Source organism: Denticeps clupeoides, chromosome 16 (genome assembly GCF_900700375.1).
Source record: "Denticeps clupeoides chromosome 16, fDenClu1.1, whole genome shotgun sequence".
Taxonomy (NCBI): Eukaryota; Metazoa; Chordata; class Actinopteri; order Clupeiformes; family Denticipitidae; genus Denticeps; species Denticeps clupeoides.
The window spans coordinates 7,091,048-7,115,361 of NC_041722.1; the positions used below are offsets into that span (position 1 = coordinate 7,091,048).

Below are 24,314 nucleotides of genomic sequence, written 5' to 3' on the forward strand. Positions count from 1 at the left end.
GGAAGCCCATTCAGGAAATAAAGAGCAGTCATCTGTATCATTTCTGTACTCAATCTGTGTGTTTAAAGTAAAAAAACTTTATTTATACATACATTCTGCAGATGGATCACCCTGCCAGATGGATATGAGTTGACATTGAATCATCAATGCACTTCATGATGAAGTCATTACTCGCTGGCAAATAATGTAATAGCCAGAGTAATAATTCACAATAGACAGGACAAGTGATAGGGGTGGAGTGACATACTAAGCGGTGGCAAAAATGCATCACCAAGCAAAATGTTTTCAGCAGTCTTTTCTCAATATGTGTGAGGTGTTCAGAAACAAACACTTACCAGTATCAACCTAGTATGTGTGATGGGGATTTTAATTAAAAAATAAATGACTCTGCTCTTAGTAACAAGAAAACATTAGACATATTTAAAAAATATGTAAATGACATTTTTGTAAAAGTCACAACAGGGAGTTTAGCACAAAACTCAAAACACTGATTGTTGGCATCTGTTATAATCATTATAATATAATGTACATGTTCTCCATTACTTATTTAATATTAACTATTCCCTTCCACACTTATATGTTCAAATGACTGAGCAACCTGGTTGCACTGGGTCCCGCGCCTCTGAATTTAGGCACCTGAACAACCAGTAAGCCAACAGCAGCAAAGGTTCATCCTTTCTTGAAATGAAAGAAAAAATAATTATCTTAGTTACTGCCTATTCAAAATCCAAGTCAATATGTTATTTTTGTTATTTAAGCATAAAATTTTAATTTCTTTTGCTCTGATTTATTCAACGCAGGCAGCTACATGAACAGAAAATTCCCTCTCCTCTGATGTTCCATCGTGTCCTCCCCGTTCTCATCCCACTCACTCCCTGTGTGACATGGAATGGAAATCACTGCTTTTAAAACACCACCACGGGCAAGGAAATCTAGCAAGGGCAATGAGGGGACACTGGAGACCCACACGTGTCGTCCACATGGGGTCTATGTAATATTTTCACCCCTGATGGTTTATAATGAATTTTTTTAAAGCTCTCAAGGGGAAAATAGAGTGGTGTGGAAAACCATGCGTTGACAGCCACCTGTGGTCCTGCTCTGCATTTGTACTCTGTGGCAAAAACAGTGATGATGAGTGATTAAAAACAGTGGTCATAAACAATTTCAATTTATATGAATATCAAAAGAAATTATAGATGCTTTTGGCTGTCTCCTGAATATTGAAATGAGTGTCAGGCTGCTTTTGATTCAATCAAATTTGATGCGATTGAATATGATCGAAATATCAGGCTGTGCAACCATTAAAAGTGAGAAGTCTGATGAAGCAATTTGTTGAAATTAATATTCATTAGCCTGCCTACCAGAGAAGAGGGAAAATATTGCCAGACAGCAGAGGACACAATGTAGTCCTCTGTAACTAATGTTTTCCTTGCTTTCAAAAAGCTGAAATACTTTTTTAATTATTATTTTAAACAAAGTAAATAAATATACCAATGAAATTTATGGACAATGATCTTATTTTAATGAAATTATTTTAAAACCCATTGCTGCTTCTTTTCAACATCAGATGAATGGTTTGACATTCCCAAGTGAAGTGATACCTTCTGCCACCACTCGCCAGCATCATGCAAGTAAAAGTTCAGCCAGAAACAAAAATGATTAGGAATTGTTAAAAGTTCTCAATAATGAGCTTTTTCAAAAGGACACTTTGGACATTACGGGATAAAGGTGCAGGTGAAGTAAAAAAAAACATACGCACATTATCAAGAGAATTTATTTTGTGCACATAGAAATGAATTACTTTGAAATAAACAACTAACTAAACAAGTTACATTTATGGTTCACTGTTAAAATTATGTTTTTTATGTTAAAATTTGCTCGCCTGAATCTGTTCCTAATTGGAATAAATATTTTTTTTTTTTAAAAGCCCAGTCCTACATGGAACAGGGGGACAGTTATTTCAGGGTGAACCCAGTGTATCAGTAAACCTCACTTCCGCGCCATTCATGGTGAGACCTCCTCCAGGCTGCCCCTTGGTCCCACCATCATGTCTAAGATGCTGACCCTGCTACCATCATGGAAACCAAGCATTATCTAATAGATGGGACGTGATCACAATAAGTGTCTTCAATTTGTATATACAAACTCATTATGGTGGGACCTGAATCATTTGAATTTGATTTAATATTTAGTATCTTAAATACTGTGTGTAAAAGCTAGCTTAAAAAGAAGTCAACTAGCAAACTAGCTTATAAAACAAAAATATAATACAAATATATACAAAATATGACACAAAATTAATTAAAATGTGAGGTAGAAACCTTATTGCACATGAAAAACTATATGACAAACCTTATTGCACATGAGCCTTTTTTATTCATTTTAATATTACATAGACAATTCAAACAAATCTAGAACTGACTAGCTAGTTTTGATTCAATTTCAATTGAGCTTTTTCAGGGAAATATTGTGCTAACCGGAGTGACCAATGGAGTACAACTCCCTTGCTTCCACATCACATTCCCACATCTTTACGGCCAGAGACAACCATGTCCAGCTCAGTGTTTTGCAAGTGGCACCGCAATGGTTAGTGAAACTCAAGAGGGTTTTTCAAATTTGTCCCAAATGATCAGGACATCACATTTTTAAAGGGGTTGAGTGCAATGTTTACAGTGCCAATCAACTTCAGAAGTGAAAAGCAACGTGATTCACAGATGAAGGCGTGAATTCTGCTTCTTCGTCCCTATTTGCACGGTTACAAAGTGCAGAGAAAATCAGCGTTACTGTAGGAAGCCCATTCTTATTGCAGAAACAAACAAATGACACGATGAGGTCAGAGCTGCATTCATCCTGGTGCACCGAACACAGGGCCAGTGCACCGAACACCAGAGGTTGCCGCAGGTAACACAGGTTGTGTAATCTCTCCTGTCTAGCCGTCCTGACTCCTTTTTGCAGACATCATTTCACCCGAGGCAGCCTCAATGCCCGCAGAGAAAGTTCTGACCCACAAAATGCCCAGTTTATCCCTGGTGTATGTGGTGCTCCACTATGAACCTCCGTTTCCAACCGACCCTCACTCTTCTTTATTAAGCCGGACGGACACTGCTTCCACAAAATGTCTAGATGGGGCGCCAAAATAAGATCAGTTTAGTTTGGGAAAATAAAAGACCAGCATCTGAAGAGCATTCATGTTTTACTGTTTACTAATGTTTCTCAAATTCAACTCACAATCTACTTTATCCCAAACGGAGAGGACGGAGTTCTCTACTCGTTCTCTGCTACCAGCCGCTATCTGAATGCTAATGGATACAAGGGGCTACTGCAGCCTGGAGCTGGACACTCACTTTGGAGGTGAAGGGCACAGCTACACATTTACAAAAGAAAAAAGGTCCCTATCTCGGCTGTTAATTCAGAAAGGATTTGCCCCATGGGTCCACGTGCGCGGACCAGTGTGCTATTACATGCCGAACACGGTGTGTGTGGTCACCCTGCATTAGGCTTTAATTTATGAGGTGTATGTGTCCTTTCATTTATATACTAATATACAATACTGTGGAAAAATTATTTTTAACTTAACACCTTTAAAACATATATACATAATAAAAGTTTTTAACAATTTACAAAATGCAAAACGTGCAAACAAAGATCTATCTATCGAATCTATCTAAACCTAAATCATTTTCCTGTGTGAGGAACAGCCAATCTCTACTACCAAGGTGAGGTTGTGAAAGTGTCATGACCCAGGTCATACACCATGGCAAGACTGGACCCAGGAACAAGACACAAGGTTCCCGTCAAAGATTCCAAAGCTGGCCTTCAAAGCTGGATCCATCTGAAGAGCAGACAAATGGACAGCTGAGGAGAAGAGGTGAGGTCTGCAGGATGCTTCAACCCACAACTCCAGGGTAGAGAAGCGTGTATTCTGAATCTGTCATTACAACCGTATTCAAGTATGTGGCACGGATGTGGCTGAACATGTTTTTGAAGAGCAGTGGTTGCCTACTGGGTAAGGAACGGACCCGTAATCAGAAGGTTGCCGGTCCCAAACCGCCAAGGTGCACACTGAGCAAAGCACCGTCCCCCCACACACTGCTCCCCGGGCGCCTGTCATGGCTGCCCACTGCTCACCAAGGGTGATGGTTAAAAGCAGAGAACACATTTCATTGTGTCACCGTGTGCTGTGCATCATAATGACAATCACTTCACTTTCACTATTTGGCTAATGTTTATTAATTACGTTTTTAATTGCATTAATGAAGTACAACATTGACTCTGTTGAAACAGGAAATGGGGCCATGTTTCCACAGGCAAGAACAGTCACAGTGGCTATAACTTCACACAAGCATTTCTGTGATCCGCCCCCACAGCTTCAGAGATGTTGGAAAAGCCTTGCTCCCTGTAATCAGAACATTAGTTGACAGTTACCTGCAGAACCAGACATTTTCCATAACTTGCACAATGACAAAGCCAACCATCTCTGAGAGTAAGAGCAGCGTGTCGGCCAAGTATGACAAGTATGACTATATGTAGGCACTGGATTCCAGTTCAGGACAGGATGAATATATGATGAACTGTAACTCCCAAAGAGTTATTTTACTTGTCCCACCTAGGCTTTGTGTCACTTGTGGTAAAGTCTGAATTAGGCAGTATGTCCTTAAGACACTGACACACTGGAAAAGATGAATGGAGCATGTCCTTCATTTTATTTGCACTGAACAAGAGTCAATCTACCAAAAATGTTCAATTGCCTTGGTATTAACAGTATTAATCTGGAAGAACCCTTAACTGGAGGGCAGTGGTGGCCTAGCGGTTAAGAAAGCGGCCCCGTAATCAGAAGGTTGCCGGTTTGAATCCCAAAACGCCAAGGTGCCACTGAGCAAAGCACCGTACCCACACACTGCTCCCCGGGTGCCTGTCATGGCTGCCCACTGCTCATCAAGCGTGATGGTTAAATACAGACACATTTCGTTGTGTCACTGTGTGCTGCAGTGTATCATAATGACAATCACTTCACTTTACTTCACTGCACTCACTTCAGAAGATCCTCCAGCTCCTTTTTAATCTTTGTTACAACAGGGGGACCATGGTACACCAGCGCAGTGTACAGCTGGACCAACGATGCTCCAGCGCGTATCTTTTCCATGGCATCCTGGCCACTGGCGATGCCCCCCACGCCAATAATGGGGATCTTCCCTGGGAACCGATACACAGCAATACATGTGGCTTTCTGATGGACTGGACACATCTTGAACGTTCAGTACTGCAGTAATGGACTGCAGGTCAGGAAATCTAGCCTGATGCTCATTAGCATACCATCGGTCAGGCGGTACATGTCTCTGACCACCTGAGTGGCGAGGTCTTTCAGAGGTTGTCCACTCAGCCCCCCCACCTCTTCTCTCTGAGGGTCTTTCAGTGTATTGGGCCTGGACACAGTGGTGTTGGAAACAATGATTCCATCCACACCAACCTGGAAGACACAGAGACAAGACATTTTAGATAAGAAAAAATAGTTTATTTATCCCAAGGGAAATGATGTGGTCCTAAAAACATAAGAGGAAATGGCGAACGCTGTTACCAAGAGCTACTTTCAGGTAAAGTTGACTAGATAGTATCAGTGCTATCATGTGGTACTCAGCTAGTCACTCAGAGCTCTAGTATATGAATGACAAAGTTGCTGTAAATTCAGCTAGTGCACCACCCTGATCCAAAAATATCAGCTCTGTCTGACACGCCGCCCGATCATGTGATATGAATGGGGGGGGGGGGTAGACTCACACAGACAAATGCACAGAGACTGTTATTTAAATAGATTAAGATGATGACAGGGTGAAAGGTGTGAATGGTAAGAAGCCAGCAGGATCATCTGACGTTCTCTGACCTCAGTGATGACATCAGCAATGTCCTGTTTGTCCTGGGCAGTGAGGTCTGGAGCAATCTTCACCAGCACAGGGGTCTTTTGCCCCGGCAATGAGTCACGCTCCTTCAGCACCTGAAACAAACCCCATACACTCAATATACAAGTTAAAAAATAAGCCAATGGCTGTCAACTACATAAAAACAGCCCCAACAACACACTCACACTCACTGTTCAGTCCTAATCAAGGCTCCCAGAGCCAATCCCACGATGGGCACCCATGGTGGGGCACATACACACAGACACACCTACCCAGTTTTACAAAGTAGATATTATTTTACAATTAGTGGAATTATTAGTAGATTAATGGACCAGGCACGCGTAACTGTTAAATACTTAATTAATAACCAACACAATTCAATGCTAATGTAACAATTAAAAACTGTTAAAAGTTAGGTCTGCTTTTGAAGACATGAAGACTGTTCTGAAGTATTTAATGTGTTAAAATAAACTAAGCAAACATCCATGAAATGGTTTTACCAAATAATTATGCTTTTGTGCTTCAGGTGGCACATAAAAGAAAGAAAAAAAACAAAACATGGACAGAACTGAGCAAAAAAATGGTCATAAATTTGTAAATGGATCATTGAGTGCTGCATTGTGTCCATATGGATTCATTCAATTTAAAATGGCTACAAGCTTGATAACCTTATAAATGGCATACATTGCCATTATGATTCAATAATTGACAAAATCAATTTGATGGACATTGGAAGGCAAAAAAAATTGTTGACCTGGTCTATCGGTTAGATGTCATGAACACAATTCATCAAATCCCACCTACCTTCACCAACAGATGGCGCAGCTCCTCCTTGCCCTGCAGGTTTCTCAGGCCTGGAGTATTAGGGCTGCTGACATTAATCACCAGGTAATTTGCAAGTGGTCCCATGGTCCTGATCCCCTCCTGGTAATCTGATGCCGCATCCAAGGAACTTTTATTCTTCCCCAAATTCACTCCTAGCTGAAGACCCCCTGAAAACATGGACGGAGGGTCAGAGCACAAGTCATTTTACCCAGCAGCCTGGAGCTGGACTTTTACCTTCAGTCAACTCTGATTGGACCATGCTTCGGGCCTTAAGTCTTTCCGAAACCTTGACGAGACCGCAGCTGTTGAAGCCATATCTGCAGACACAACATTCATTGCTGAAATGTGGTAATGTATATATTCTTCAGCAATAATCAGCTGACGTGAATGAATTCAGGTTAAATAAAGGTAATTGTCTGTAAGGCACTAGGCACAGATATTTCCCATTTCGGTTTTTTTTAACCAGGGAACATTGGTTGTGTGCACGTCTCATCAGAAATCAGTGAGGACATACTTCTCCCCAGCAGTCCTGACACTTGAGCCAACATCACAGACATTCAAAATAGGATTTGCTATTCAAAGAGTCCAGAAGGACAATAACACAACAAATACCACAGTGCACACGAATCCTGGCATCACTGCATCTACTTACAGCCGTGCGGGTCAAGGTCACTCGGTGAATATTCCAGCATTTGAACATCGGGTTCTCTTCCTTCATCAAATATATGATCATCAAATTTCCAAATCTAGTCATCTCCACAATGACTATGGTTTGCATCTTCGTTCATTTATATTTGCATGTGCATCCTGTGCAGAGCCACAGCAAAAAGCCACCGGTGTACAGCACTTTTTTTTTTACCACAAACCTCAGCTCAGTCCATTCCGAGAATACAGTTAACAGCTTCACTGTGGTCATACTCAACAGAGACATCTAGAACTGCAAAATGAACTGGACGACTAAATATTACATCCATTCTAATGAGAGGTCATTTCCCAAGCAATTTTCTCAAAACGTTGCATACAAAATTGAGCTTTAACGAACAGAATGTCAAAATATTAAAAGGTTGATGTTTTGCGCTGCATAGATGTTTTCTGTAGTTCATAGTAGTCAATATATAAATTAAAAAATGTATTAGTTTATTTTATCATGTGCTGGAGACATAAATAACTAGACCAGTACAAAGTAAGTCCTTTCACAGTCGTTTGACAACAGCAGTGTTTTTGCTGCTGTTAGATGAAGCACGTCTTTTTCTTCATTCCCGCAATACTTCCTTGTGTTCTATTGGTATTGGGGTTGAGACAGAATCACTGGAATCGCACATCACTAGTACTAACCAGACGCACAGAGATTATATTGTCTGTGTGAGTATGAACTAGAAGACCCAGGTTCAAATCCCACTTACTACCACTGTGACCCTGAGAAATTGTCTCCATGGGGACTGTCCCTATAAGTACTTATTGTAAGTCACTGTGGATAAGGGCATCTGATAAGGAATGAAATCTTAATTGTTATGATGGCATGGGTGTATATAAATTTGATATAAAGTGCTTGCTGACAAAAGGTATTGGCCAGAAATCTCTTTTTTTTTTTTTTTTTACATTTTGCAAACTGGACTGAAAAACTCCTGCTCAATCGCAGTCAGTCTGCATGTGTGCATATGTGTTATAAAGAAAGACGTTTTAATTTAGGGAAGCAGTAGCAGACAACACATTCCTGCCCCCTGACAATCAGATAAAAAGACAGGGAAAAGCTATGCATGGTGAACCTCTTGATGGACAGTGCTTATTACATTATATATGGTTACATTATATTAATGCATTATATCTTTGAAAATCTAAAAGGGACTGATAATGCATTCTTCCGTACCGCTCTGTAGAGAGTGGCGCTCTGAGAAGATAATAAGATGATAGCAAGCTGGGGAAAGCCAGACCCACAATAAACTGTTCAAACGGCAACAAATCAGTGAAGTGATTGTGAAGCACAGCAAACAGTGACACAACAAAATGTGTCCTCTGCATTTAACCATCACCCTGAGCAGTGGACAGCCACGACAGACGCCCGGGGAATGGTGTGTTGGGACGGTGCTTTGCTCAGTGGCAACCTTCCGATTACGGGAACCGCTTCCTTACTAATTAGGCCACCACTGCCCACAAAACCACACACTTTACCCTGACTATACAGTCCCTGACAAAAGTCTTCTCGCTTATCTATTTTGTAGAAACCCCTGCTATTAACCTGACTTTTAATTAATCAATTGGTGTTAGAAATAGTTAATATGGAAAGCTAAAACCCTACCACATTATGTTTAATGCATTGAAATGAATTAGTTTAACTGAAAAACGTTTAATCAAGACAGAAAGGTAAAATTTTGGCAAGACAGAAGTTTTGTCGCCTATACAGAAATTGAACAAATTTACTGCAATTACAAAAACGCAGCGGTGGTATGAGATCCAAATTTAATATCTTGTATGACTTCCATGAGCTTGAAGGACTGCATCCATGCAGTTTGTCATCAGGAATAGCAAAGAAAGCAGTCTTGCATGCCTCCCAGAGTTCATCAATATTCTTTGGTTTCGTCTTCCATGCTTCCTCTTTCATCCTACCCCACACATGCTCAATGATGTCTGGTGACTGGGCTGGCCAATCCTGGAGCATCTTGATCTTCTTCGCCTTGAGGAACTTTGATGTGGAGATGTAAGTATGTTGCCTTCCACCCTGCAGATCTCTCACACACCCCCATACTGGATGTAACCCCAGACCGTGATTTTTCCACCACCAAACTTCACCGTTTTCTGGGTGAATCTTGGATCCATGCGGGCTCCAGTAGGTCTCCTGCAATATTTGCGGCGACTGTGGTTTAATTCAACAGAAGATTCATCTGAAAAATCCACCTTCTGCCACTTTTCCATTGTCCAAATGCCGCACAGTTTTTCCAATTGTCTTTTGTTAAGTGTTGGCTTCTGGGCACTGATTCGACCATGGAGGCCATTTCAAGACAGAATTTTGACAAACTGCTCTGGTTGACACAGGGACTTCAGGTGACCAGGTCTCGTGGAGCTCTGCTGCAGTGGAAAATGGGCTGGCCTTGGCTTTTTGAGCCAACAAGCAGTCCTCTCGACCAGACCTGCCTGACCTGGGCTTGTCAAAAATGTCTCCAGTCTCTTCAAATCTTTTTAATAAATCCTCTGTACTTGATGCTGAGACACATTGAAGGTGTCTGCCACATCAGCAGTGGATTTGGTCTTCAGCCTTTTGATAATCAACGTCTAGTTGCAGTTGATGTGAAGGTCTAGTGTACTGGGGCTCTTTTTATACACACCTGGGAACTAATTCACGTTGCAAGTCTCTCTGGATAACGGCGTCTGCCAAATGCCGTAAATGTAAATGTAATTCATCCATTATTAGTCACAAGTGAAGCTCATATGCCAAGGCAACAACACTTATGTCTTTGCAAAAATTGACTCCATGGACTTTACCAAATTTTCAATATTAGAATACTTTTAGACAGTTTCGTTTTGCACTGAAACATTATTACAAAAGCTGTTGGGAATAAAATGAGCCATTTCTTTAAAAACAATCTTGATTAGAAATATATTTCAGCTCCACTTGGTCAATTTGTACACAAGCAACAAGACTTTTCTCGGAGACTGTATTGTAGATGGTACATTTTTTATGTATGTGCATTTGTTAAATATTAAGCAATATTTCTTTCCACTGCTCTTATGAGAGGTCTTACACAATTATTTCACTCACATCACCTGGACCAGGGAACTATTGACAAATGAGGGATTCAGTAATATGACATGATGCTATTTAAACATGCCACCTTATAATTGTAAAATAAACTGTGAACGGTCACTATATGACGATGCTGACCAGCCAACCTGTTAATGACCGCCTGGTCAGGGACCAGTCTGAATACACGCGGCTGTGGGTTTCCTTCCTGGGCTTTCGGGGTGACTGTTCCCACCTCCACAAAACCAAAGCCCATTTTGAAGAGTCCATCCACAGCCTCTGCATGCTTGTCGAAGCCAGCAGCCATGCCTACAGGGTTCTTAAACCTGCACCCCATCACGTTCACTTCCTAAAGAGACCAAGACACAGGGGCACGTTTCTGCAGCCGGTTACACAACGAAGCTGGACATCGGAGAAGCAGCTAAGCCAGCAGAGACTGACCAGAGAGGCGGGGTCCCGGTAGTGGCTCCAGGGCACCACGCCCCAGCCGGTGAGCCGCACCGCCAGCACGTGGGCGGCCTCGGCCCCCAGCGCGCGCTGCAGCGCGGGCATCAGGCAGTTGGCATAGAAACGGCCATCTCCGGTGGCGGCGAGGTAGGAGGCAAACAGGACTCCTCCGCCGCTCAGGACCTTCGCGGCGTCTTTCGCCTGTTTCTGTTCAAACAGACGCACGCAGGAAGGGACAAGGTGTTCATATCGAAATTTAGTTTTTACGAGGAGGAGGAGGATACGCAGGCGCATTTTCATTTACCTTCAGCCGTGCCGCCATGGCGTTGCATCACGATGAACAACAAAACCACGTGGCACCAAAATATCGGTACCGACTTCCGGGAACAAAACTCGCGATACTTTAACTGAGCTCCGAAGGCAAGCCCTTGAGGGCACAGAATTTCATTTGAAAAATGATGTTGAGTTATACTCTAGTTGTTTGCTCTTCATTTGCTTCCTAGTTGGAGGAAAAAAGTAGGTTGTACAATGAATTTCTATATAACTGAAATGTAATAATTTACTGCAACAAGGTGAAGATAAAATATATATTTTAGTATTATAATGCTAAAATAGTGTATTATTTAGCATATCGGTATATGTGTTTCAGACAAAGCCTATATCCACTAAGGAAGGACATTGTTAATGAATAGTTAATTGATAAAATACACACTCTCTCTCTCTCTCTCTCTCTCTCTCTCATATATATATATATATGTTCCTATAAATAAACCACTCATTTTGAAGGCAGGGGGTAGTAATATCAAATAATAATGATTTGATATAGATGTTCCTTTTGTTTGCTTACTTTACCTTTAATAATTTATGAAAACATTTACATTTTCATAGAGATTTTATTTTTTCACATCTGCCAAATGTTGCTTTACTGTATATTTGTATGAGAACGTTCCAAACATATTGTCCCTATTGAGACAAATGCAAAAGTTAGCAAATTCAAGTTAGGTCGACAAAAGCTTTTTTAAAAAGCAGCAGACAGTGTGTCTTTAAAACTGTGAGTACCAGTCTATATTTCATGCCACTTCAACAGAACAAATGAAAAGGCGACTGATCCTTGGCTGAAATGAAGTGATTTTACACTTTGCATTTGTTTGAGTTTCAGTGGACATTTCCCTAATGAAGTATTCTCCCATTCACTGTTTTCACTCACAGATTTGCCTGTTTTGCATAAGACGAATCAGGATCTTTCCACAGCATCGCTCCAACCTTCAGATATACACAACCTTTGATTTATTGGCTTCCTTGATAATGGCTTCCATAAAGCAACTGTGTATCTTTTTGTGGATAGCGGGACTTCAGTCACCTGGGGCCAGTGAGGAATGCAACGAGACATCATACCAGTTCCAAGGAAAGTTGTTGACTGCTTTCAGTGATATGGACTATGAGTTTTCTACACAATTCATGCCTTGGTCTCAGGCAAATGCTACATGTGAGCAAAGAGGAGGTCATCTTCTCAGCTTTCTCGACTGTAATTTAAAAGAATTTCTGAAAAACATCACACTTGAAAAGAACATTGTTCATTCAGCACTATGGGTGAGTCACAGCTTAATGGGGAAATACATGGAGAAGCCAGATGGTGAGTAGACCAAAAAATGGGATTTTTATTCCACAGTGAAACGTGTTATGTGAACATGTTGCTGTGTTATGTTTTAAATGGCTTAGACTTTAAAATATAAATAATTAAAGGAGTCCTCTAGCTCTTAAATTAAGATAAAGTATACTGTTATATCGATGCATAGATTATCTGACTACAGTTAAATGAGCATCTGTATAGTAGTGTCAAAACCAGGCAATTTATCAAACAGAGACACGGTTTTATTGTTTTAATAAAAATTGTAGTATGTTAGAAATAAACTAATTCAGGCTGTTAGAACCACCCATTGCCATCTTTATACAGCCCAAAAACTCAAGACATAGCTCTATATCAGGGGTCACCAAACCTGTTCCTGTAGGGCACCAGTCCTACACATCTTAGAACTTTCCATGTTCCAGCACACATCATTCAACTCAAGAACTGCGTAGCAACTGATGGTGTACATAACAAATACAGAATCTGAATCAGGTTCTAAGATGTTGAAGTTGAATCAGGTGGGCTAGATGAAACACAAAAGGACAAGTCCCCTCCAGGACCAGGGTTGGTGACCCCTGCTCTATATGGTGTAATTCTATAGAGCTATGCATCTATACATTTATTCAACTTTTTCCTGGACATGTAGACAGTTATTTACTCCTTTTCCCCAGTTGCTCAAGGAAACGCTAGTGCAATGAGTGGACCTCCCTTCTGTACGTACATTGTCATGGATCCATTCCAGGTGGTGACCACACCCTCCTGCAACATTAACCTGCAATATATCTGTGTGCTGAGTAAGTGTGGCAAGTGTTTCTTTTCTTGTGATGATGCTGTGAAGATGAACATGATGGAAAGTGATGATATTCTGTTACTGGAGTAATCATTTTTACCAGAGCGAGTATTAGTAACTTATTGGGACAGACAGGTAGTAAGATGGGTTTGAACCTATTAGCTAGTTAATTGTCATTCATTCCCATGAGGAACCATGACTTCTTATGCTGTAGTAATAGATTAATAAAGGCTGTCACATTTATTATTTATTATTATTAAATATTATTATTATTATTATTAATCATATTAATATTATGTATTATTATAAAAAATTAATGAATGCAATTAATTTGTATTTACTTCCTGTGTGGGTACTGAACAATGACAGTAAAGATGGAGATGGACAGTGAAGGGGTTCTGTGTGCGTGTTTACACAGAGAGTGGATGTGAGGGGTGATTTAAATACACACATTACCATGTTGAATGTGTTCTTGGGTGTCATCTGAATTAGTCGAGTATTTTTTTTAAATGAATTTTTTAAAAATGGTATTCATTTTTATATAATTGCAAGCATTATTTGCAGATTTGACAGAGTTGCCTTCAAATTCATCCCCAAACAATGATTCACCCTCTTCCTCATCCTCATCCTCTTCCTCATCTTCTTCCACCGCCTCATCATCACTTGTAAGCAACGTACTGGTGAGTCTCATCTATTAACTTTTAGTTCCTCTGTGCTGGTTTATGCAACATTTTGCACATCTTTTTGAAAGCAGACAACCACCCAGTTGAATGGCCGGAGGAAGCGAGATGCAAATTCTGGTGTGTAAAATGTCTCTTTTGTTTTTGATTTTATTAGTCCCATTTTCTGGTTATATAACACTGTGTTTCCACAGATGTGGAAGGACTCTTAAATCAAATGAAATCCAATTTGAATGATCTTAATGCCATTATTCAGGTGAGTAAAAAATTACTTCTTGACCACATTAAACAGCTTCTCTCTATGTGGTGTGGGAGACGTATAAAAAGATGAATCATTGTGTCAGTTTTATCTTTATGTTTATACATACCCCCCTGACATTCTGACATTCAAAAACAAAACAAAAACAAATCAGCGACCAATATAGCCACCTTTCTTTGCAAGGACACTCAAAAGCCTGCCATCCATGGATTATGTCAGTGTTTTGATCTGTTCACCATCAACATTGCGTGCAGCAGCAACCACAGCCTCCCAGACACTGTTCAGAGAGGTGTACTGTTTTCCCTCCTTGTAAATCTCACATTTGATGATGGACCACAGGTTCTCAATTGGGTTCAGATCAGGTGAACAAGGAGGCCATGTCATTAGTTTTTCTTCTTGTATACCCTTTCTTGCCAGCCACACTGTGGAGTACTTGGATGTGTGTGATGGAGCATTGTCCTGCATGAAAATCATGTTTTTCTTGAAGGATGCAGACTTCTTCCTGTACCACTGCTTGAAGAAGGTGTCTTCCAGAAACTGGCAGTAGGACTGGGAGTTGAGCTTGACTCCATACTCAACCCCGAAAAGGCCCCACAAGCTCATCTTTGATGATACCAGCCCGAACCAGTACTCCACCTCCACCTTGCTGGAGCTCTCTGCCCTTTACCAATCCAGCCACGGGCCCATCCATCTGGCCCATCAAGACTCACTCTCATTTCATCAGTCCATAAAACCTTAGAAAAATCAGTCTTGAGATATTTCTTGGCCCAGTCTTGACGTTTCAGCTTGTGTGTCTTGTTCAGTGGTGGTCGTCTTTCAGTCTTTCTTACCTTGGCCATGTCTCTGAGTATTGCACACCTTGTGCTTTTGGGCACTCCAGTGATGTTGCAGCTCTGAAATATGGCCAAACTGGTGGCAAGTGGCATCTTGGCAGCTGCACGCTTGACTTTTCTCAGTTTATGGGCAGTTATTTTGCGCCTTGGTTTTTCCACATGCTTCTTGCGACCCTGTTGACTATTTTGAATGAAACACTTGATTGTTCGATGATCACGCTTCAGAAGCTTTGCAATTTTAAGAGTGCTCCATCCCTCTGCAAGATATCTCACTATTTTTGACTTTTCTGAGCCTGTCAAGTCCTTCTTTTAACGGATCATACAGAAAGGAAGTTGCCTAATAATTATGCACACCTGATATAGGGTGTTGATGTCATTAGACCACACCCCTTCTCATTACAGAGATGCACATCACCTAATATGCTTAATTGGTAGTAGGCTTTCGAGCCTATACAGCTTGGAGTAAGACAACATGCATGAAGAGGATGATGTGGACAAAATACTCATTTGCCTAATAATTCTGCACTCCCTATATATATATATAAACTATGAATGAACACATGTGGAGTTATGTACTTAACAAAAAAGGTGAAATAATTGAAAACATGTTTTATATTCTAGTTTCTTCAAAATAGCCGCCCTTTGCTCTAATTACTGCTTTGCACACTCTTGGCATTCTCTCGATGAGCTTGAAGAGGTCGTCCCCTGAAATGGTTTTCCAACAGTCTTGAAGGAGTTCCCAGAGGTGTTTAGCACTGTGGGAACTCTGCGGTCCAGCTCACCCTAAACCATCTCGATTGGGTTCAGGTCCGGTGACTGTGGAGGTCAGGTCTCCACTTTCTGTTAAGTACATAACTCCACATGTGTTCATTCATAGTTTTGATGCCTTCAGTGAGAATCTACCGATATAAATGGTCATGAAAATAAAGAAAACAGGTTGAATAAGAAGGTGTGTCCAAACTTTTGGCCTGAACTGTATATATATGTTAATTATTTGTTTGGTGTTACACTGGCAGAATGCTGTTGGAATATTAGATTTGTTGGAGCAGATGACACAAGGACCTTCGTATGAGCAGAAGGTGGAGTAAAGTCACTTCAGTTCACTCTCTGATGCCATAATCGTCCTCTGTTCGCCATCATTAAAAATTCCCTCCTCTAACAGATTGAGTATTTTCAGTATCTTCTCAATGGATCAATGTTACTTAGACTGCAGCAAAACAACCAGACACGCAGTTTGCTCATCAACTGCACAGGAGGCATGGTCTATTTCTGTCTGTCACAGTGTAATGCCAGTCAGTCTTCTCTGTCAGATGATGAGGTGGGCCATCCATTTCTCTCAATCTATAGTTGTATAGTTTGATCTAAAAATTTGGCACTAACCTTTAATGCATTTTTCACAGTTTCAGAACATCTTTGCCCTGGTCTACCAAATTTATAATGCTATTATTCAAACCTCAATTCCAAGCGGTGGCAGCGGAGGATCGATAACCATAAGCACTACTGTAGGAACTATCTATTACAGCAGGTTGGTTTGAGTAAGAGAGCCTGGAATCTCCACAACCACAGCTATTTCCAGCAATGTTTCTTAATTTGTCTTTCTGCCTTAGTTACATTCCAAGCCAAAATACTTCAACCAAGACAATAGTGATTGGCCCAGAGGAGGGCCCATATTTCAAATTACCATCTCTTACATCAATGGGCCTGGAAAACTATTCTGCTGTCAACTTTCAGGTTGGAAAGTGTAATGTACCAGGTTTTGCCACCAATATTCTGATAATTTTCCAAATATATTGGAATAAGAACCTTTCATTTAAAGCACAATTAACCACAATCATTTAATAAATAATACTATGGTAATGATGATTTACAATTACTGATAATGTATCAAAACATTTTCAGGTTAGTTATATGTGAAATGTTATTATACATATATAACATTTTATTCTTTGAAAGGATCATGTCATCATTTTCAGGGTCATGCACAATAAGATTCATGTCCAGCAATATGATAACATGGTACACAGGACCAAACTGGAAAAAAAAAATATATATATATTATTTATTTTATTAGACCACACACACACACACACACACACACACACACATATATATATATATATGGTCTAATATTGTAAATTAAAAAAGTTTTAAAATATTAAATATTATAATAATGAATTAAGCCAACACTGTTACTGCGGGAAACTTATTTAAAATGTTGTCTCAGTGTGCATTAAAGTGTTGAAGAGTTACAGACCTGCAGATGTGTCTTTCAGCTGTACAGCTTTCTGGTGAACCCACTGAAAAACAACTCAAATGAATCCATCTCAGGATCAGTGTGCAGCCTCACAGTAAGCACTGATGTCAGCAGCATCCAGGTTAAAAACCTCTCTGAGTTCATTGAGGTAACTGCACCTTCATTCAACATGTTCAGTCACGCTGTCCAAGGTTCTTGCATAACCATGTTACTGCCATAATTAGGCACAGGTCACTGTTTTCATTGCAGGTCTTTCTGCCCCGTCCTGGAGCCTCCCAGCCCCTGGCAACGAATGTGGAACTAAAAGACGGAACATTCATCTTGACCTTTTTCAACATCACAGAGCCAGATCTTACAGTTGTTATCAGTATAAGACCCACCATGAACGTGTCCTTGCGGCTCCTGCTGGCATACGGCAACCAGGCCAGTGACGCCAACTACAATTACAGCACAGTTCTGACCCCTGCAGGTAAGTCATGGTTTAAACGACCATCTGCATATATCTCCATAAATGTAGAGAGGCCAATTATTCTTGAGTTTACTGATACTGATTTACCAATTTCCAAAAAATGCTGCTTAAATAAGTCATTAAACGGGTCTTCTTTAATCTAGTTAAGTATCTTGTGCCTTAGAAAATGTTTGATATTTATTTTTGCACTCTTTTGTAATATATTCAGACTCATTACATGTTGTATATATGTATTTGAACAGTAGCGGACTATGCTATGTCTGCCTAATTTCTTGTATTTTTCTGTATGATCCGTTTCGTGGTCAGATAATTATCGCTGGATAGTGACTCCTGAAATGATCAGTAAGAACACTGGCACATGGTATTTGAACAGCAGCTTCTTCAACTCCAGCCAGGCCATGAGTCAGGGTCTGAATGTGTCAGTGACGCTCTTCACCACAAAGTGCTTATACTGGGACACCAACCAGTCAGCGTGGAGCACATACGGGTGCCAGGTGAGCATGCTTGGCATGACAGAAAAAGCTTACCTTCTTACAGAACACAGATTGTTTCAAAATGCTTTTCTGAACCTTCAACCCTTCTTCTCCATTTTCAGGTGGGGCCAAAGACACTGCCAGAAATGACCCACTGCTTGTGTGACCATCTCACCATCTTCGGGAGCTCTTTCTTTGTGATGCCCAATTATGTAGACCTTTCTCGAATAGAGCAGTACTTTGCCACAGTGAAGGACAACTATGTGGTGGTGGCTCTGCTCTCTGGCTTTTTTGCCCTCTACTTAGTGACCCTTTTATGGGCCTGTTATGCAGACCGCAGAGCCCTGAAAAAGGTACATGACTTCTAAACACTTTTCTCTCAGATTAAAATATTTCTCTCAGATTTCATTGACAATATGGACGTCTTGTGATCCATAGAGGAAGATGACCCTGCTGGAAGACAACCATCCCTGTGCCCATTATAATTACCTGTTGAACTTCCAGACTGGCCATCGCAGTGGAGCAGGAACCTCTGCCATTGTGAGCTCATCAACAATTTGTCATTTTGACACATTTCACAGCCACGACTGTAAATGTTTTTTTTTGTACAGAAAAATAATAAGCAATATTAGGTCACCCCATGCTGTCATCCACTTTACAGAAACGTACTGGATGAAGCAGATATGTATTATTTGGATCTGCATTGATGATTCTTTTTTTTCCTGCTCAGGTCAATATGATTCTGCAGGGGAATGAGGGAAAGAGCGACATTCACTGCCTCACAGACCCACTCAAGCCTGTATTTGAAAGGGGAGGTGTGGACATGTTCATGCTGTCTGCACCTTTCTCTCTGGGAGAGCTGCAGAGCATTCAGCTTTGGCATGACAACTCAGGGGGTCACCCTACCTGGTAAGACTGGTTATTTATAAGGGGAGTGACAAAATATCTAAAATATCTAACAAAATCAAGAGAATGATGTACTGGGGCCAAGAAGAAACGATAATAATTTATAATTTGATAATTCATCATTTATGATAATTATGTATGTCAGGTACCTGAACAAAGTGACCGTGCAGGACCTGCAAACTCACAAAGTTTGGCACTTCCTGTGTTCTGCGTGGCTGAGTTCAACCAAAGGAGAAGGACTGATCAAGAGGACCTTTACTCCAGCCAAGAAGAATGAGATCACCAGTTTCAGGTAATCAGGTCTCTGATTAGTTATTGATTAGAAAATGTTCAGAATTAGAAAGTGTTCAGACTGTTTTCAAACTTAAGGTGGAGAGGAGTCAAGAGTGTGAAATGCTGCCATCGCACCAAAAGTTCCCTGATTTGGAGAGACTCAAATGACTCAAAACTTTCTTTACATAACCTCAAGTGTAATATTTCATAGTCCTGTGTCTTCAGCTTTATACTAAAAAATGCAAGACACATAAATGAGTAGTTGTGTCCAAACTTTATACCGTATATTAAAATAATCTATTGATTAAACTTTTAAACACATTTTTATTAAGCTGTTCTTAGAACTGAGCATCCTGCTCATTACTGCATCTCTGTCCTGAACCCACACTTGCCTCCCAGCAATATTTTCCAGACACGAACTTCATCAGGCTTTAGAGACGAGCACATTTGGGTGTCCATTGTGGATCCACCACGCCGCAGTCCCTTCACACGTGCTCAGAGAGTGTCATGTTGCATGTGCCTCTTGCTCTGCACCATGGCCATCAACATCATGTTCTGGAAGGCTCCACTTGACCAGAAGTCCCCTGTCATCATCCAGATTGGTAGGTAATGTTGCTCTGATGGACCAGTTCCCATGACTTATCTGCAATGTACAATCGTATTTTGAAAGTCACATGCCCTGAGAGATGTAAGAAAAAAGTTGAGGCATATGAATGGATGTGAAAAATATTCAAATTCAGCCACAAAGACCCATAGACACATCTTACATAGATGTATCCAGTTTGTGCTGCTGCCGGTGTAACAGAAAAAGTTAAATTGCTAGAAAGAGCAGGAACTGAAACAGCAAAACCAATCATATATCTTCAAGTTGGAGTCTCCAATGCATGGTAAAAATTCATTCAGTAAAAGTAAAGTGACTGTCATTGTGATACACTGTAGCACAGCACACAGTGCACACAACGAGATGTGTCCTCTGCATTTAACCATCACGCTTGGTGAGCAGTGAGCCATGACAGACGACCAAGGAGCAGTGTGTGGGGACGGTACTCAGTGTCACCTTTTTGGTTCAGGATTTGATCATCTGCTGTAATCCCTCAGGCTCAGTGAAGATCACATGGGCAGAGATTATGGTGGGCATTGAGAGCGGCCTGCTCATGTTCCCCATCAACATCCTCATCATCACCATCTTCCGCAGCATCAAACCCCGCCTTCATTCTGAGAAGGAGACCGATGTGGAAGAGCAGAAGGTCCCTCCTGCCACCATGGCAACCCTTTTGAAGGTGAAGATGGTTTTGACTGTAGCGATGGCATTATTTATTCATCCATAGAATCTAGCCAATGCTTTTTGTATGGATAAGTGTGTGGAAGTCCTGCAGGATCAGGCTGATGATGATGAATTTTCATCAGTGCTAGTAGATCTACCATTGGGTGCTTCTCTATTTTCTGTGCTTCTTTACACAGGATACAGAGGAGATGATAAATATCCTCAGTCAAAGTCCAAGAAATTGTCTTGCACCACTGACAAACAAGCTGGAGTCTTCTGCTGACCTCTGTCCCGCTTTGGAGATTGTGCATGGTTTCATTCAACTGATGCAAGGTGCCTCATCAGACCGCAAAAACCCTACATGTTTCCACTGAACATAAGACCTTCATCTCCCCTTCAGTTAGTGTTAACTAGTAAAGTGTCATAAACTACAAAAAAAATCACACAATAAATTACAACAAAATATGACATATGCAGGTTACTAAATGTAATTTAAATACTTGTCAATACTTTTGATTTTCATTAGACCAACTTGCCATTCTAACTCCATAGTCATCAATATGGATTTGGCCTCCCTTTGCAGCTTCAACAGTTTAGCCTCTTCCAGGAAGTCTTTCCACAGGAGGGCTTGTTCATCCAGAAGAGGATATATATTATATATAGGGATAATAGTGCCCCTAGATCATTTATTACTTGCTCTTATGATGTGTTCACAAAGCAAGATTCCCCAGTTCTGTTTCATGACTAATTATGGACTAATATTTTTATTAGGACTCACTAGGCTGTGCTTTTTCTATTCTCTAGGACAGACTGACAGCGACCCTCACTGGATTTACTGTAGTCAATTTGTCTTGTACTCACTGGCCCACCTGCATGGGTTGCTGAACCACGTGGGACCAGCAGCCTTCCCCAGCAATGAGGACTATGAGGTGGCCCAGAGAACTGTAGGAATGCTGCTTAAGAAGGCAGAAATGGTGACCATCTGCCACACTGCTAACAAGTGAGGCCAGAAACACATTCTGCCCTGTTCATCTACACCGGACGTCCACATGAACATTTATGGCATTTATCAGATGCCCTTATCCAAAGCAACTTACAATCAGTAGTTACAGGGACAGTCCCCATGGAGACACTCAGGGTTAAGTGTCTTGCACAATAGTTGTAAGTGGGGTTTTGGTTCATCGGCAAGTGTGTTACCCACTAGGTTCCTACCACCAATTTTGGTTGGCTGAACAAGAATTAAAAGGTTCTGGAGTTAATCCTATATACTTTAGTAATTTGTTGTGTATTTGCAGGTTTGGTTTGGTTGCGGCCATGGTTCCATGATGATCGTAATAGAGATCATATTTGGGAAGTGGTGCAGTGAATCACAAGTACAAGCAAAATAGTACAAGCCAAAATAGATAATGCGGAATGCAGCTGGAAGGGAGAAGAAGATAGAACCTTGTGCTCAGGGAGAGATTTGGGTTTGCTTTATTGGGCAAAACTAGAATAAATATTGAATAGTCCAGTAATTATTTAAGTTTGTTAAGAAATTGTGGCTGTTAAATACATTGCTCACAGAAATAAGACATCCTAGATCAGAATGAATTAAATATTGTTATTAAATACTTTGTTCTTTACATAGTTGAATGTGCTGACAACAAAATCACACAAAAAATATGGAAAATGTATCAACCCATGGGGTCTGGATTTGGAGTCACACTCAAAAATAAAGTGGAAAAACAGCCTAACACTATACTTTTTTGTATGAGAAAGTTGGTAGTGAGTGGGTAGTCTGCAAACAGTCCTCACTGTTTCAGCAAATCCTAAACTTGATATGACGTAGCATGATATGTCCATTACATATCTCACTGTAGATACAAAATATACCCAATGAGTATACATTTATTTTATAGGTTAATTTACAGAGCCTACATGACTGCATCCTAGCTCTCATAGCTTGTTTTCATATTTATATTGATTTTTTCTCAGATTTCTTTAATCCAGGCCATATTTGACCATTTGCACTGTCAACCTGACATCTTCTTTTACATATGCTGTTTAAACCCTGTTCTGCTCACCTTCACCTGCTTCCCTCAGCAGGCCCGGTCCTGTTGTCAAAAAGAAGTCCAGTTTCTGGCTGCCATGGTGGTTTGTCTTCCTGGCCTGGTTCCTGCTCTTCTCCATCAGTGGTGTATCCACCTTCTTTACCCTGCTCTATGGCTTTGTGTATGGGAAAGAGCTCTCCACCCAGTGGGTCATCTCGCTGGCCCTGTCCCTTTTCCAAAGTATCTTCATCCTGCAGCCACTCAAGGTATGAATTAAAGATGCGTGGTTAAAGAGTGTGTTCGCACTTTACCTGAAGGAATCTGAATGTCACCCCTCATCTGTGTGTCAGGTCATAGGTGTCGCCATATTTTTTGCCTTGATCCTAAAGCCAGTTGCAGTAGAAGAGAGCGAAGAGGTGGAGCTCCTACTAGCAGGTGACTTTCAGCTTCTGTTTCAGCCTTTTCAGGATTAGCCATGAGCAGCAATCCAGTGGGCATGGGTGCAGTATTACAGTATCTGCAGTATCTGTCTGGAGGAAAAAAGCTCTTGTGTGTGTTCTGTAAAAACAGCAGTAATGGGATTTTTTCATTCTGTGTTCATCAGAACAACGTAAGAGGTGCGAGCAGTATTCTGGGAGAGCCATGCAATGATGGGCACCTGAACTGGAATCCTGTCTCAATGTCTGCCTGCTGCATATATGGCAACTAAACAATATTATTCACTGTGTATAAATATTTATTCATTACACCCCCATATTTATGCAACATGGACGATTGTCATTACTTTGTTGTTTTTTTCAGAATTGTGTTTTTTTTATCATTACTGTCATAGAGGCAGCAGAACATCACCAGATACTCACAGTCTTTTACACCTCTATATTATAATCTTCATGTATATTTGAGTTTAAGTGGAACACCACATGACTGAACATTCTGACGTCCCACTACACTACACTAAAATACATTATAAAAAACATTATACATTAAAAGTCACTTTTCCCACATGTTAGATCATGTCATTTATTAAGTAATAAAAGATGAAATTCTACCTCTTCCTGATTTCAATCCCTTCTATTACACTCATGTGAAATTAATACATAAACATTGTTGTTTTTTTATATAGTTTATATAATTGACCTCATAAGGAGGCTAGATCAGCTAATGTGCCCTTTGGGTCAAGATGACAGTATTCATAAGGCTTGTTTTTGAATCACTTTATGATCACTAGTTGTCATCAGATGCTTCCAACTATTCGGGGTACAACACAGACACATGCCACAGGAACTGAAATATGTTGTACTTCCAGGTAGTACTTTTTTTCTTGTAACGGACAGGGAATTCTTTTCAGTACGATTTGTGTCTGAAACACCATAATGGAATTGTAGCTTTTGTCTTCAATTCCGTGAATGATGCAGCCTTCGTACAAACATTCAGCAAACCGTAAATTCTGTGGAACTCTGTCATGGTCACTGTCAATTCTGCAAAAGAGAATAAAGCATCAGATTAGGCGAGGGGGTTACTGCAGATTGCCTATGTCAGAACTATGCATGACCA

The 24,314-nt window shown here is 40.6% G+C and overlaps 2 protein-coding genes across 5 annotated transcripts; one reads left to right on the top strand and one right to left on the bottom strand.

The window, feature by feature from the left end:
• Positions 1 to 4,220: 4,220 nt before the first annotated feature.
• dhodh (dihydroorotate dehydrogenase) lies at positions 4,221 to 11,271 on the bottom strand. Its single transcript, XM_028957114.1, has 9 exons — positions 11,207 to 11,271; positions 10,897 to 11,109; positions 10,605 to 10,804; positions 6,954 to 7,036; positions 6,699 to 6,886; positions 5,879 to 5,989; positions 5,314 to 5,467; positions 5,034 to 5,193; positions 4,221 to 4,396 (listed from the first exon to the last, which is right to left on the bottom strand). The coding sequence occupies exons 1-9, from the start codon at positions 11,222 to 11,224 to the stop codon at positions 4,327 to 4,329; spliced, it is 1,197 nt and encodes a 398-aa protein (XP_028812947.1). The 5' UTR covers positions 11,225 to 11,271; the 3' UTR covers positions 4,221 to 4,326.
• An 867-nt stretch (positions 11,272 to 12,138) lies between these two features.
• pkd1l3 (polycystic kidney disease 1-like 3) lies at positions 12,139 to 23,697 on the top strand. Of its 4 annotated transcripts, none has more exons than XM_028957110.1 (23): positions 12,139 to 12,535; positions 13,201 to 13,323; positions 13,884 to 13,999; positions 14,074 to 14,119; positions 14,194 to 14,255; positions 16,108 to 16,170; positions 16,254 to 16,409; positions 16,492 to 16,616; positions 16,699 to 16,822; positions 17,365 to 17,493; positions 17,595 to 17,814; positions 18,121 to 18,308; positions 18,410 to 18,640; positions 18,726 to 18,827; positions 19,018 to 19,196; positions 19,339 to 19,485; positions 19,866 to 20,068; positions 20,565 to 20,746; positions 20,928 to 21,063; positions 21,535 to 21,730; positions 22,813 to 23,026; positions 23,111 to 23,195; positions 23,365 to 23,697. In XM_028957110.1, exons 1-23 carry the CDS (start codon positions 12,208 to 12,210, stop codon positions 23,409 to 23,411), a joined length of 3,402 nt encoding a protein of 1,133 aa, XP_028812943.1. In that variant the 5' UTR covers positions 12,139 to 12,207; the 3' UTR covers positions 23,412 to 23,697. The 4 variants fall into 4 exon arrangements, with proteins under 4 accessions (XP_028812943.1, XP_028812944.1, XP_028812945.1 ...); XM_028957111.1 differs by having other exon boundaries at positions 22,816 to 23,026; XM_028957112.1 differs by having other exon boundaries at positions 13,884 to 13,984.
• The last annotated feature ends 617 nt before the right edge of the window (positions 23,698 to 24,314 follow it).

Coding starts and splice junctions, on each gene's coding strand:
- dhodh (XM_028957114.1), bottom strand. Junction 7,037..10,604: donor GACCAGGCGGTCATTAACAG/GTTGGCTGGTCA, acceptor TTGTGTCTGCAG/ATATGGCTTCAACAGCTGCG. Junction 6,887..6,953: donor CCAATCAGAGTTGACTGAAG/GTAAAAGTCCAG, acceptor CCATGTTTTCAG/GGGGTCTTCAGCTAGGAGTG.
- pkd1l3 (XM_028957110.1), top strand. CDS start 12,208: ATGGCTTCCATAAAGCAACTGTGTATCTTTTTGTGGATAGCGGGACTT. Junction 14,000..14,073: donor CACTTGTAAGCAACGTACTG/GTGAGTCTCATC, acceptor TTTTGAAAGCAG/ACAACCACCCAGTTGAATGG. Junction 14,120..14,193: donor GAAGCGAGATGCAAATTCTG/GTGTGTAAAATG, acceptor GTGTTTCCACAG/ATGTGGAAGGACTCTTAAAT.